The sequence below is a fragment of the Stylophora pistillata genome, chromosome 6 (genome assembly GCF_964205215.1).
Source record: "Stylophora pistillata chromosome 6, jaStyPist1.2, whole genome shotgun sequence".
NCBI lineage: Eukaryota > Metazoa > Cnidaria > Anthozoa > Scleractinia > Pocilloporidae > Stylophora > Stylophora pistillata.
In genome coordinates, this window is record NC_142524.1 from 34432656 (window position 1) to 34448381 (window position 15726).

At 38.7% G+C, this 15726-nt stretch overlaps 1 protein-coding gene across 1 annotated transcript; it reads right to left on the reverse strand.

Annotated features, from left to right (window-relative positions):
* Nucleotides 1-271: 271 nt before the first annotated feature.
* Nucleotides 272-15233, reverse strand: LOC111319480 (uncharacterized). The gene is made up of 24 exons (XM_088763166.1): nt 14991-15233; nt 13438-13604; nt 12930-13084; nt 12132-12262; nt 10427-10562; nt 10028-10158; nt 9340-9588; nt 8524-8616; nt 7907-8010; nt 7603-7704; nt 7202-7273; nt 6509-6639; nt 5834-5920; nt 5065-5130; nt 4732-4824; nt 4088-4154; nt 3570-3734; nt 3292-3338; nt 3148-3189; nt 2820-3006; nt 2427-2687; nt 1972-2096; nt 1316-1408; nt 272-697 (listed from the first exon to the last, which is right to left on the reverse strand). Exons 1-24 carry the CDS (start codon nt 15100-15102, stop codon nt 571-573), a joined length of 2943 nt encoding a protein of 980 aa, XP_088619292.1. The 5' UTR covers nt 15103-15233; the 3' UTR covers nt 272-570.
* Between the last annotated feature and the right edge of the window lie 493 nt (nt 15234-15726).

Sequence of the window (15726 nt, forward strand, 5' to 3'; positions counted from 1 at the left end):
TCGTTCTCAATTGACTCATAGCCTGTGTATTCCTTTATGATCCAATTTTCAAAAAAAACTTACCCCACTCTTGGTGGAATAAGGGGTGTACATTGTGAGCTAACAGTATGATCTCACCACGTATTCCCTCCCACCCCTCCGCTCTACCTCATCCCACGCCCCAGGCCCCACACCAAATCCCCAAGGATATGTTTTGTTTCTTATTTTTTATAAAAAAAAAGATGACGATGTGACCATTTCGTACTATGGTTTCAAAGAAAAACAAATAGAACATATTCATATACTTTTATTTTCTTCATCTTTGAACAAAATTGCCAACACAGAGGGATGACCTTCCATTTCAAATTTCTATTCCTCTGTCCTTTCAAATTTTGTCCAAGGGTACTTGTACGAATCTGGAATCTGGGCTGAGATTTCCTCAAATTGTAAAGTTCATGGCGAAATTGGCTTTTAATTGAAAAGAAAATGTGGTCAAGGTTTAAATATTTACATCTACGAAGCCAGGGATAATTTTGATTGATTCTTTTAATTTATATTATTTTAAAAGACGTAAGGTATTTAGAGACTTATTCAATTTGCGTCCTTGGGAAGCAGATGTTGCAGGAAGTTTTGAAGAAGCTGCAAGGCACTGAGAAGACCGCCATGTTTGTTTCGTAAGAGGTAAGCCTTCTGGTAAATATCTACAAGCGCCAACAGTCTGAAAATGGACGAATAATCATGTTACTAACTGGTAGGTCGCTTAATATCACAAATCGCATGATTTGCGTAAACACTCTTAACAAGAGAAGTATTCGCACTCAGGCACAGTCGTGCACATTTATTACCAGAACCCAATCACGCTCAAAGATGCGACACTACACCACCCCATACATGACAATAGGAGGAAATGGAACTGGAATATGTCAAAAGTTCATCCTAGTGAAGTTAGTGAGTACTGTGAGGTTGGTTCTCGATCAACAGTGTTTTTCGAGATGCTCACGCTAGGGCCAACCTCAACCTGATCTTCTGAGTGGAAGCAATGTAAAAGCGGACAGCGTAAATAAAACTAGTTTTGTCAATAAAAACGACTCAAATAAGAAGAGATTGTTTTAGTTTTACGTGAAGTAGGGTTGACACAACCTCGTTCCCAGGGTCTCTCATCTTCCTGTCCCCTGGAGCGGGAAGATGAGAGACCCTGGGAACGAGGTTGGGGTTGACAGTGTGGGGGTCGGGGAAACTGATAAAAATAGGTCTAAGTGGAATTTAACATGTCCAAGCAGACGCTCAGATACAAAATACAGAGTTTTCCAGAAGTGCCATAATATGTTTAACTAACTTGTTTGCTAAGTCTGTTTTGGTGATGGCCGGAAGATCCTCAAGAGAGGTGCTTGAATTCTGCTTTCTGTTTAAAATCAGCGACCGACAAATCCTAGAAAAAATGTCACAAACAGAAAAGTTAGAGAAAATGGCTTAAGTAATGTTAAGACCACGTAAGTACGGTGATACAAGACAGTGGTGAAGTTACAACCTGGAAACAGATTCCCACCCAGATTCGAACCTAAGTTAAATGTTATGTTCTGTAGACTGGAGCGGGCGCTCGTTCTTCCAAAGTACATTTATATGTCCCAAAGTAACAGCCGCCATTTAAATTAGATTGGTGCGGCACACGTACTTTTTGCTGGAATTTAAATTTAACCATCATCATCATCTTTAATAGTAACATCCTCGTGAGGTTTTTCAGAAACTATTTACAAACTCTTACAATTTAAACCATAACAGTTTTGCAAAACAATGACGATAAATGAGGTAAAATCAAAGTTAAAGACGTTTTTCAATTTGAAACAGAGGCATATTAGAACAAACTGTACACGAGCGCTACTGTGGAATCTTCTTGCTGCTTATTACTGGCTCCATCAAAGGTAAAATTAAATGATAAAATTATAAAATGATGAATAAATGAATGAATGAACAAGTAAATAAGGGATACTCCACCTGGTGGTAAATAGTAATATTTCAACCAAAACGTCGAGTTCCTTTACAATCTCTGTTTTCTGTTTACATTTGAGTTCCGCTGCTATGAACGTCTTATGACAGTTTCGTATCTGGCGCACAGCTCTCTGTAAAATGGGAAAATATCACTCTTTAATCGGACTAGTGAGAATGTGGTTTGTGAAAAATATATGAGTATAAAGATTAGGACAATTACAGAGTACCTCAACTACCGCACTGATTATTTAGACGAAGCCGGTAATTTTTTTTTTATCCACGCCCTCTTCAAGGCTTTGTTTGTTATTTTTCTTCAAGGCGCAATTTAACAAGAAGAAGAAATGAAGAGGAGTTTAATTATTGCCTGAAATTTCTCTGTGATGGCCGTTTGACTTGGTGAAAAGCACAGCTACAACAACTTCACATACCCAGAAATAAGAAAATGTAAATTTTAGTCGTACCTGTAAACTGTCCGAAGTAACTTTGTCGAGATTACACGAGCCTTCAGTCTCAAGCAATCGCCACAGCAGCTGACTTCCCGGACCTTGCGCAACAGGATGAACCCTTTTGTTGTCAGCAGGGACACGTGACTCCAGCGAACCATCTTTGATTAAATTAGAATGTGTAGTGCCAAGGTCCATGAGTGCTCGACCAAATATCCCGGATGAGTCCATGAACACGTGGTGACTAAGAACATCGGGAAGAGAAGACCTCATGGTAGACTGGGAGGGTACAAATTGTATTTAGAGAATCTCATGGAATTTCACGAAATAAGATACTTTTTGCAAAATTTGTGAAAAGTTTAATAATTCTGCGGAAACAAAGCTTTCTGAGTAACTGCACAGGAAACTAACCAAATCCAAGGAAGACTTCCACGCTAACCCCGCACCCGCAAGCAATGCTGGGATGCTAACACTCAGTGGATTCACGTGACCAGGTAAGGACCAATCACAGATGAGGACACCTAAAGCGTTGGAGGTAACCGCTGCTTGAACTGCATTGTTCATCACTGTAATACTCTCTTCTGTGTTTCCACAAACACTGAAAAAAATCGTTCACAAACGGAACGCACGAGCGGGTTATTCTTGACCTTACTGAGTCCATTTATAATTTCATCTTTAAGAGCCATAATTTTGGAGAGGAAACATTTAAAAGAAATAAGGCACACAGTGAAAGGCTCACCTATTCCAAGATCCCGTTCCTGGGCAGACGAAAAAGCTCACGCTGAAATTGAGACGACAAAAGTGTCATTTAAATCTTAAAGTTACTTATCACAGTATCATCAACTTTAGACTTGATACCAGACTTTTAAGTGTGGATACTCACCCAGCATCGGATAGTGGTTTGCAATATTTCAAAAAGTCGTGATTAACCTAAAAACAAAGATGTAAAAACAAGCCTACAATTATTATATACGCTGTAAGAGGGCGAGGCAAGTATGCGTGCAGCATGGGTGTTTCGACGCACAATTTTACCGTGGCTATCGAACAAGGTTCCTTTATCTCGCATTTAAAGCTTTATACGTCTCAAAAGGGCTTGTATAATGTCTTCCAACTAAGAGAATTTCAATACAAATAAATCAAACATGAAAGTGCTATAAGTACGGTGTGTCCATATTCCATGGCTATCACCCCAGGAGGAACATTCCACAGTTGCTCGGGGTCATCGTGGAGGGCGTTGGCCCAAAACTGAAGCGTCCGACTGTGTTTGCAACAAGATCTGTGGACGGATCTGAGATGACCAATGTAAACCTCGTCAACTCCTTTTGCCTGAAAAGAACAGTCAGAATCTAGAGGCTTTTGCCATTTATCAGGCCTGGATTATCAAGCAAAAAAAATTAATTCCTTAGGAGAACGGGTGCATGTGTTGTTCTCCACCACTTTTCCAACACCAGAAGATGGTGATTATCAATATTAGTCACTCAAAGCTGACAGAAATTCATGAGCAGTGAACCCAGAACCTAATAGGCCTCAAATAAAGGACACTGCTAATCTGGCTAGACCGTCTGTTATCGAACATAATAGTCTGATCAGCCAGTTCTGAAAAATGAAGATTATTCAAAGGTGAGTCGCTGCCACGAACATGATGACTAAAGGAGAAAAATATTGTGTCAGAAAACTACCTGTGCTATCACATGTGATTTTCCTTTTCCGAATTCTGGTGCCAAGTCCAAGCCAACGTGAGCAAACCTGAATGACACAAGCGCCGAGTTAGTGTCCAAAATCCAAAATTGGCCACTAGTGTCCAAAATCGGCTACTGGTGTCCATAATTGGAAATCAGCCACTAGTGTCCAAAGTCGGATATCGGACACTGGCGTTGAAAATCTAAAATCAGCCACTAGCGTCCAAAATCGCAAATCGGCCAATGGCATCCAAAAATCTAAAAATTGGCCACTAGTGTCCAAAAATCCTAAATCGGCTACTCTTGTCTAAGATCGAATAATCGGCCACGAATGTCCAAAATTGGAAAACGGCTACTAGTGTCCAAATCAGAAAACGGCCAGTGGTGTCCAAAATCCAAAATCGGCAACTAGTGGCCGATTTTTTTATTTTGGACACTAGTGGAACGTTTTTCAATTTTGGGCACTACTGACCAATATTCGATTTTGTGCACTTTAAACCATAGTCAGTATTTTTAATTTCCAATCTCTATTTATGGCAAATACACTGAAACTTTCCTACGTGTATCAATAGATAATAAAAGACTTGATTGGTTTCATCGTCTCACGGTCCTTACAGATGTAGTGTTTAGTTAGTTCTCTTCACCTTGTAGATGAAAAACATGGAAACATCTGCGTATGAAGACCAAGAACCATTGTCATGCTCTCATCACTTGTGGGACAGAGACAGGATGGCAGTCTACATTATCAAGAAAATATAGAAAGTACGCTCAGAGATAAAGGAACTCTCGCAATAGAGAAGCCAGCCAATCACGATCATTTGAGTTCTTTGTTTTCTTTTTTGCAAAGCTCAAGAATTGCTCGAGTTTGGAAAAGAATTCGAAATATTAGTTCAGTAAAAGAGAGAGAAACACAAATGAGGCAATAATCATACCAAGAAGAAACAAAGGTGGAGAGGATAAGAACGGAGTTTCTATACCTTTGTTGGCGAGGATCGAAATCAACTTCTTCCTCTGCTAGGTGTCTATACATTTTGAACTTCAGCCTGCGAAAAAGGAGAATTCTTACGTAATAAATAATAAATGATAATAATAATAATATACGTTAATTGAGGCTCCCCCTTAGGGGCTTTTCAGCCACAATGTAGACTAAACTAAGAGCTTAAAAATCCCCACTGGCAGGAGACAGACCAGTAGGCTATTTACAGAGCGCAGCCGAGGAGTTGAACCAGGGGCAACCGAGAAAAAATCCAGTGAGTGGCAGGGTGGAGGACTTGAACCCAGGACACCGGATTACAAGTCCAGCACCCTAACCACTCGGCCACGCCGCCTCCTTCATAAAAATCAATGTTTGACCATCACAAGCTGATGTAATTGAGCGCACTTTTCAAGCTGTTCGTTTATCTAAATGAGTAACACTAGCGGCCATTACAGCAGTAGACAGGTGCGAGGAAACGCTTACCAACAGCTAACGGAAAGGAAACCCCGGATCCAATCGATACATTACAACATTTTAATCTTTTTTTTGGACGGAGTTAACTTGTAAAAAATTTTATTCCTCAGAATGATTTGCAGATGGTTGTCACAAACACAAACCGGAAAGTAACACTCAAGGCAAACTGCAGGAAACGTAGAAAACAGGGTGAACTTAAAACACCGACCAGCCCAGTAAATTTGCGTATGAATCAAAGTTGTACTAAAGTATATAGCGTTTCGATTTCGTGAACAGTAACAAAGTTCTGTACTCACCACTGACTGAATCCAGATAAACTATCAACATGGGGCACAAGTTCAATATATCTTTTTTTACAGTAGCTGTCTATTTTGATGATATCACTGTAGAACAATCATTAAAATAAAAAATAAGAAACACACAAACGACAACTAGAACGAAAATAGACAGAAAATTTAACAATGAAACTAAATGAGAAAAAGATTAATAGAAAACAGTAGTTCCATGTAAGTATTTACTGTAAAGAAAGAAACAGCAGAGAGGGTTTCCTTTTAGGCTTTTCAGATTGTATAGCGAAGTTTCATTCGGTCTTCTGAATGGAAATGCAGCTCCATCATGGCATACTCCCTCCGCCTCCCCCCTTGCTGTCCATCGTAGTGTACTCCTTCCACCCCCCACCCCTCCCGCAGGTCCATCGTAGTATATTCCCTTCAACCAACTCCCCCCCACCCCTCTCCTTTTAATTTTACTCGCGGATTCCCATTTACGCGCCTAAGTGGAGAGAGGCGTTGCGATATTCCGAGTGTCTTTCCGAAAAAAACAACAACAACAACAACAACTACAAAACACAATGACTTGGCCAGGTCTCAAATTAGGACTGATACTATTCAGAGTCCATGGAAAGTGCAGACTAAAAAATGGCTACCACGCCTCACACAACAGAATGACATGTTACAGTTACGACTACTCACCTTGCGTCATAAGCCGTGTTGTTTCTCCAAATTGTTTCGTGTCCAGCAAAGGAAAATGTGTTTTGCATGTATAATTGTAGCTGGTTGATTTTCATGGCCGACAAAATGTCGATGAAAGAAAACACTGTTTCCTGAATGGAAAAGAAACAACAGGACTTGTAAGATATTGACTTTTGACTCCAAGAAGTGACCAACATGTCACTTCTCTGTACGATGTCAGTATATTTCCATCAAACTGGTAAGGAGAATTGACAAAATTCACTGCTGAAGGGTTTCAGGTTAATAAAAACTGAAAATTTTCTTGACTGATTTGGAGTGAAAAGTCCAGAGGCGAGAAGGAACAGAACTTTCTCAAAGGGCAAAGGCTAATCACAGAGATTCAATTTTTGGTTTACATATATTTGGGAAACGATCAAACTTGCATCGGGCGGAATGCCGAATGTTTTTGCGACATTCTCTCACAGCATCGACAAAATTGTTGGTCTGTGAAATGTCGTTCCCTTCCGCCTCATTACTCATTCCTAACAAAGGTGACACCACTACTTGAACCCAGTTAGGGGTTACCCGGTTAGTATATAAATTTACGAGGAATCCTGGTGACGCTTTCTTATAAAAGACTTTGTGCGGCGCTCAGATTAATGTTTCTAATAAGAAGAGAACATTTTTTTAAATGAAAAATGTCCATATACTTACTAATGTTGGAACGCGTCCTGTTGAAACATCCCATAACACTCCTCTGAATTTTAAGTCTGGCCAATCGTTGATCTAAACCCATAAACAAGGTAACTAGTTCAACACATGTGCTACATGTACTAGTTGAATACATGAACTTAAGGTCACGCCTGAACTAGAACCCTCCCCCCCCATATCAGGTTACCCCTCCCCCCAGCATTTCGTAAGTTTATCCTGGTAACCATTTTTACACTCCCGGGTGGAATCTGGTACTTCGACAGAAAAGTGTCGATTCAACATAATTAAGGCGACTAAGGCTCGAACCAGGACCTCTCGACCCTTCTGGTTTTCTACAACAGTGTCGAAAAAAACACCCATATCGTAAAATATACGCGTACGTGACTTAGACATGATTACGTCACCTGTACTTGTGGTATCCCTTTTCCATGGAAAAGTCGAAATATCTGAAGTAAAGTGTTTACAGCATACCACAACCCTGAGAGATCACCTGCAGTTATAGCAACCTGTTGATAGTAAAATTATAAGTATAAGGTGGGTCTTCAGAGGGAAGATAGCCACAACAGTAAGTAAAGGTCAGTGGCTTTAACCGCGAAAAACGAAAGAGAGCTTAGTTTAGCATATTATTCACCGGGGAATGACGCGAGTTTTTCTGACCAATCACCGACAAGGAAAAGCAACAACCAAATAGCTGTATATACTATTTACCTTAACAGTTGAAATAGTAATCCTATAACTTTCTGACTTGTTGAAGGAGTGGGGACACACATGACATTCTATGCTACTTGCAACACTCCCTCTCCTTGCAGAGGCTGTGGGTTTGAACAGAAAACACACATGGACAAAGAGACATGGTGAAGGGGTTAGCAAAAAGACACGAATTACCAAGAGAACAAAAAAGCATAACTGGGGTTGGAAAGCCTTTTCCATATTATAAAATAACTATTGAAAACCCTTCTGGTAGTCAGTGATCCCTCACTGTTGTCAAGTGACATTCAGCTGTTGAAGTCCTGTACAAGTTGTTACGATTTTCTTTTCAGCTTGCATAGCATAGCTATATGCAAATCTCATCATTTCACTCTTTTGACAGCTAGATGGTGATCAACTCCTTCCCCCTAGGGAGTATTCATTCATTGTCAAGAATTCAATCACAAAAATTTTTCACAAAAGAATAAAAAACGTACAATTTCTTTTACCTGCAGAAGGCTGCACTGTGCTTTAGTGATCAATTCAGGAGGAGAAGAAAAACTTCACAGCCTAGCTACTTACAAAATAAAACTTTGTTTTATCAAGGCAGTTTTCTGAATCAATTGCATGTCTCTTACCCTCTCCCAGGACCTTCAGGTCCAAGGAATATCCAACCTGCTGAAAACTCTCTTCCATTGTGTTCCAAATCTCAACAATTTCTTGAAAGTTATCTGTGAATGGTTCATTAAAGTCAGTACCTGGATTAACCAATGTTTTTTTTTTATCTGCATTCCTACTGGCAAGGGAAATTCCACTGTAAAAGACATGTCTTGTATATGCAAGTAAGATACCATAAACCTTGCATCAAACTCTCTATCCCTTATTTTACTATAGGAAATTCATCACCTGGTGAAGGACTTCTGCATAAAATTACACACAAAAACAGATATCGCATGAATTACAAAGCAATGAGTGCAATATCAGTTTTCAAGTGCAATTTAAAGCGGAATTCACAAATCAGGTAATGGATTTTCCTTCAATCACATCATTGAATATAAGAAAATAAGACAAAATGAAAACAGCAACGATATTGTTTGCTTTTATCCCGAATGCATGCTCAGATGCAAAACAATATCACTTTGCCTTGCTTTCAATTTGCGAGTCCACGCTAAATAACTTGCTTCATTAACCAATCAGGATGCAAGATTTTATTCAGTTATGCCATTCTTAATATTTGTACCATTTTCCTGTACTAATTCAAATCAGGAATTGCTTTTGCTGATATTTAAAAGAGTCTGAACATTGTCGTCAGAAAATAGCAATTAAGACATACAGGGATTTTAAACATTAATTATCAATTGTACGATTCATAAATCACTTTGCACATATAAACAAACAAACAAACAGACCACTACAAAAAGAACAAGTGTGTTAAGATTTTGAAATTACCTTACCTGATTTTAACTCCCTAAATATCACAACTGGAAGGACAGATGTGGGGAAGAACCTTGGACCCTTCATTTGGGTGATTACTTGAGGGTGTGGCCAGACAAGAAGAAACATGGGATCCAGAGTATCACTGTTAGCTGGTGGGGTTATTCCCGAGAGTGTCTGTAGACGAGATTTGAAGGAGGGTGTGGATGGGAGAGAGGGACTGCTTGCTGCTGATAGAGGTAGAGGGCTGGTCTCTGATGGCAGTGATTCTGTAGTATGGAATTAAAAATGCTTAGGACATTAAAAGCACTCACTAAAAGTAATTGAGAATTAAGGCTGATAGTTTCTAAAGAAATTGTTTGGGGCTGTGTTGGTGGGGGGTAACGAAATAATCTGAATATATCAACAACGTTGAAATGGTAAATTGGCCACTGTTACGATTATAAAAGCTGACGTTTTCAAGCATTAGCCCTTTGAGCATTGCCATGTTCCCACCAATAACGTAGCTCCATTTTCTGCTTTTAAAAGCACACACAACCCACAATTCCTCTATTTGCTCCAACAAAGGGCTAACGCTCGAAACGTCAGCTTTTATAATCGTAATGGTGGCCAATTTACCACTTCAACTTTATTGATATATTCAAATTAATTGAGAATTAGTTTGATTAAGCAACAATTACATTCTGTCACACACTGATGTACATGTACCTGAATCCAAGGCCTGTTGAGAGGCAGCTCCATTTGTGACAGTTTTTTCTTCCCTTATGACAGGTGATGTTAGCAATTCTTGCATTTCCACAGTAGTAACTAAATTAAGTGCTGTTTTTCCTTTGCATGGTCTGGAACAAAACAAATGTTTCATGTTTTTCAAATGCAGTTTTTTGATACGCAAAAATACAACCATTCTTTTACAGAAAGCCTCTTTTTCAACAGAAGAAAAAAAATTAAATTGTTCTTCACTTGTAATTACTAGAAAGAAAACCCACATTTTACAACAAAAACATTAAGCATCTAGTAGACTACCAGATAGTCCAGGAACGTTGATATCATTATTAACAACTTAATATCAACCAATAGACTCATCATTAATTAGCTATAATTACTCACCCTTCTCTAGCTTTCATATCTGTTGCTGCTCCATATTCCAGCAAGATTCTAACAATGTCTAAATCCCCTCTATTGACAGCATCATGAAGTGGAGTTACTCCAGCTTTGTTAGTGATGTTTACATCAGCTTCATGTTCTGTGTGTACACAGTGAAATCCAAGTTCATATAATTGTATTATTGCCTAGTCAAAAGCTCTCTTCTTCATTGTTTGCTTCTAAAATCTGTTTTATTATGAACATTAGTTACTTTATTCCTTAGTGGTTGTAGAGGCGCGGTGGTCTCATGGTTATTGCGCTCGACTCCGGATCAAGTGGTCCAGTTTCAAGCCCTGGGTGGGGACATTGTGTTGTGTTCTTGGGCAAGACACTTTACTCCACAGTGCCTCTCTTCACCCAGGAGAATTAAATGGGTACCAGTGAATTTAATGCTGGGGGTAACCCTGTGATGGACTAGCATTCCATCGGGGGGGGGGGGGGGGGGGAGGTAGAATATTACTCCTAGCCACTTCATGCCACGGAAACCGGAGTTAAGCGCCAGCCTGTGAGCCACATGGCTTGTAAGAAGGCTTTACCTTTACCTTAGTGGTTCATACCCTAGTAAGAGTTAGTTGATCTGAAGAACATTTTAGGTAGACCATAGGCCATTTTTTTCACTGCAGAGGTTTGTGTGAGTAAAGAGGATAGAGACCATGTATCAACAGAACCAGGGCCCAGTTGTTCAAAAGACAGGTTAAACTAACCTCTGGTTAGGCCTAACTGGAGGTTAAATTTCCTAACCGTGAGTTTGTTAACTTGCTGTTAAAATTGTGTTGTTCGAAGCAAAATGGCTTCCTCAGTTATCTCACGAAAAGTTCAAAAACAAAATTTTAGTGCTTCAAAAATTGCCGCTTTTGGCAGAAAAAGTCGAAGAAAACCTTTCGCTGATACAAAGCAAGTTTACCAACAGCATCACCAATCAGAAAAAAAATTAAATGTGGAAAAAATCGCCAATGCTGTAAATGCTGTTGGTGTGGCAATGCGGACAACAGCCGAAGTTCGCGATAAGTGGCAAAACTTGCAGTCACAGGCAAAACCTGAGGGAAATTAAAACTTGATGGAGCGGCGGTAAGGCGTGATTCCGTCAAGCGTTGTGACTGATATCACCGGCAACAAGATTGGTAATAAATAAAATAGACTCTCGTTGTAAGCGGTAACAAGCATGCAGCTCTTCGTCTGTGAAATCATCGATTTTACACTGAGTTCCGGCTCTAAATCTCCTTTCTCGTTGTCACCTTCTGCATAAATCGCAAAACAACAAGTCTGCCATCTTTATTCCTGATTTAACTGGAGTTTAACAATTTAAACCCGCTCACATGGTGGGTTAAACTTAACCCATCGTTTAACCCGAGGTTAGTGTTAACCTTCCGTTGAACAACGCAACGAACCTCCGCTTAAAATCTAACCCAGGGTTAGGCCGATTTAACCTCAGGTTTAGACTTAACTCTCTTTTGAACAACCGGGCCCAGGACTCAACACTAATGGTAGCCCACTAGCCACAGACTAGTATAAATTCAGTTTTGGCTTGTGGTTTTCCATTTCCAATAGCCAGTTTGGCTGGAGTAAACAAACTGAAATTGTCATAACATCTAAGATGTCACTAGTCACTTGGCTAGTAAGTTGAAAAGTTAGTGTCAAGTTCTGAGAACACTCAGTATCACCAACTGACCACAAAGAAGTTTTACAATGTCTACATTTCCATAGCTCGCAGCCCAGTGGAGTGCCTTGTTATCACTTGCTGCTCCATCACTGGCGTTCACACTGACTCCTGCCTTCAACAATTTACGGACCCTGGGCGTACTGAGGATTATGAATAAATGAACTTGGTTAGGATGGATAGTATCAATCGCTAATTGATTAATTAATTAATGTATGAAAATTAATAGGATGCAATCAAGGGCCACTTAGAATGGAGACATCACCAGTACAAGTGAACAAAATTCACAGCAATGTGAAGGTCACGTTCTCTTGCCATTTCACATACATAGGGACTCAGTTCTTGGAATATGCCATTTCTTGAAAAAAATCATCCAAAACTGAGCTCAACACAAGTACATGTAAATTTATATGGGGATGCTCTCTGTGTAGCAATACAGTATTGCTCAATTACATGTGGTCTACTAGAGTTTACATTGAAAACTTCAGGTTCAACATTAGGTACTTTCCTATCAGAGTGCCTCTCTGCACTTTAGAGTATATGTTGCAGGTAAAAATTAAATTCAGGTAAAAAAATTTTAACCTAGGTTGAAAATCAATTTCCTTTGTCTCCTAACCCTAATTATTCACAATTAGGGCTCCGAGACAAAGGGAATTGAAATTCAATGTAGGCTAAATTTTTTTTTTACCTGAATTTCATTTTTACCTGCAACATATTATATCCAATGGGTACTGACAAACTCACAGTGAATCTTGAGTAATGGTGTGGGTAATATACCTACTAGCATAATTAAAATACTTCAATACTTACTTTGAGTTTGCAGTAGCCTGGAGTAGTTCCTCATTGTAAACTCCCAAGATTGACTTGTCTGTACAGTAGTCAAATGATGTTGCTCCTTCATTGTTTGGAATGGTTGGATCAGATCCAGCCGCTAGCAAAGCCCTTACTGCATCTGTATAACTGAGCTGTAAGATATACAAAGGAATTACATTAAAACAATTTTTTTATCCTGATAGGATTTTTTTTTAAACCATTTCCTAATCTTTCCTGTTCTCTTCCTAAGATGTTGACTGGTAAAATTTGTTTAACAATCAAGGATTTCTTTAGTTGGTGATCATTTCCTTTACTCTCATTACCTTTCTGTTTGTTTCAGAGCTGATAATGTAAGGAGAAATTACATGCTGGTCACTCTCAGAGGTCAAAGGTCAAAGGAATAAAAGAAAACTTTTGTTTTTTTTTTCAAATTTACACCCAGGAAAAATTTAGAAATTGTACACAGAAAGCTAACAGCATATTTTTGATTTTCTTCCAAACTCACCTTAGTAGCAAGATGGAGACATGTACCAGCATCATTGTCGACATAGTTCATCATCATCTTTAGAATATCATAAGGATCATCATATTCATCATAATAAAACTGTTTAGGAACACCCAACTGTGCTTCTTCTTCTTCATCGTCACCAAAGAGTCCATCCTCTTCCCTGTCTATTTTATTTCATGATAATAATAATAGGATTAAAACTATAATTATATTATACCAAAGCACTTTAGATGAAGTAATACAAACTACTACTAATAACAGTGCTGAAAGGTTACCCAAAAGAAATGTTTTAAGTTGTTTTTAAGATATAATAAGGGTGTTACAGGTTCTGACTGATGATGTGAGTGATATGTACAAACATACAATGTACAAGTAAACTGAAGTACTGGATGGTCCCACACAGTTGTTGATAAATTATGCCTTCCAACTTTTTTTAAAATTCAGAGCTGTGATATCATCTCAACAGCAAATTATTCTTTGAGCATTTTCTTACAGAACCTAAACATAATCTTAAAATGTGACCGACGTGAACAAATTTACGAAATGAATCCAAATTTCCAGCTGTTTCTCACAACTTTTGAAAGAGAATACATTTGACACAAAAAATGTCTCAAGTACTCCCCTACCCATCATTGATGGATTTAAAAACCTTACAGACTAGCCAAGAATTTTATCTGCAACTATTATATTATGCAAAATTTTTTTTAACACTTTTCTGAAATGTGTTACTTTGAGGTACATGCAATGATCTGAACTTCTATGGGCCACTGGTGTGAGCTGGAGAAGGATCAGAGTTTTAAATTCATAGGTGTGAGAGCAACACCTTTTTGGCAAGCACAAAAAAATGAATTTTATGCACAAGTGTAAATCACTAACTCACAATAAATAAATTACAGTAAATATACAGATAAATACAGTTTAAAAGACTGCAACACTTGTAAACTCTCTGAGGCATGAGTATTTTTTAAGGGAGTTGTCTGAATGTGACTTATGCCTGCTAAGACATGTCTTACCAGGAAGCTGTCACACAATCTTTGTACTCATCCATTTTCAAAACATTTTGGGAAAACAAAGAAGTAAACATCATGAACAGGACTAGACTTGATGAGTTCAGTAAGAAATGATGATCTGATTTGATTTTCTCAGTTTTGCTCAAACATGCACTCAATACTATGCCAATATCACCATAACTTCAGTAAAACTACATGTATCAAACCAAGAAATCAGAAATTCAGAAATATATCGAGGAGTGGATTAAGTTTTGAGCTTCGATTTCACTCATGTCACTCACTTTAAGACTAGAATGAAGCTAAAATTGACTGAGATTTTCAGTTACAATGCATATGAAATCGAATACCGGCTAATACAAGTTATGTTATGATTGACCGTATTTATCGGATATCATTGAATCAAATCTACCTGCTTAAGATCATCTGTGTTTAACATTATCAGATTTATTCTAAACCTCGTTAAATGCAGGAAAAGAGGTGGAATTAGACCAGACTCTTATGACCTGGTCGTACACTGAAAAGAACAATTAATTTTCTTACAGTCTGCAGCTGTCGAAAGTATGCTCCGAATGATGTCGGTTCTGTGGAGGAGTATCGCCGACCTAAGGTTAGATACACTCTCTTTCAAGGCTTCATCGTCGTCCATCATCATGATGCTCGTTGTAAAAGTTGCCTTCTACCACAATCTTGCTATAAATATGAACCTCAAATAAAATAAGTGCTCTCCGATCCTTTGATTTTGAGCTCCTTCCCTGCCACGTTCGAGTTCGAGAGCCCACGAGCTTCAAGTGTACTGCCCAGCGGTATATTAAATCTTTGTCGTATAAAAAACAGGAAAGTTCTCGAGCATATCAAGCCGGAATTCGAAGGCAGCGGAAATCCATCTGTTGCCGAGTAGGCCTTGGCCATTTTGCGCCGACTACTCCGTAATTTGTCACGAAAGACACAAAGTAGATATTTTGCTCTGATTATGCCTTCAATGACTGGCTTTAAAAAGTTACTCAAATACGATCCCAGAATTCTGGAAATGTCGTCTCCGTGAGTTCCAGATTTAAATTTTTATCAGGAAGTATGTCCCTGACCCCGACGTTCCACAAAGATGATTGATAATTTTCTTTTTTTAGGATTTATCAATCCTCCATAGACTAGAATCTACTACCTCGCTGACTATTTGAGAGCTGACATTTCTTTTCGAAAAATATTAATTATACAAGTCTAATTTTGAATATTACTTCAGCGGTTTATCGCTGTTCGTGCCATAAAGGTTACACGCTAA

What these genes read in the sequence shown, in the direction of transcription:
- LOC111319480 (XM_088763166.1), bottom strand. Translation starts at nt 15,102, where the DNA reads ATGATGATGGACGACGATGAAGCCTTGAAAGAGAGTGTATCTAACCTT. An exon ending in CATTGTAAAACTTCTTTGTG is followed by an intron (nt 10,563 to 12,131) that starts GTCAGTTGGTGA and finishes GTGTACACACAG; the next exon opens with AACATGAAGCTGATGTAAAC. An exon ending in GGAACGGGATCTTGGAATAG is followed by an intron (nt 3,007 to 3,147) that starts GTGAGCCTTTCA and finishes GATTTTTTTCAG; the next exon opens with TGTTTGTGGAAACACAGAAG.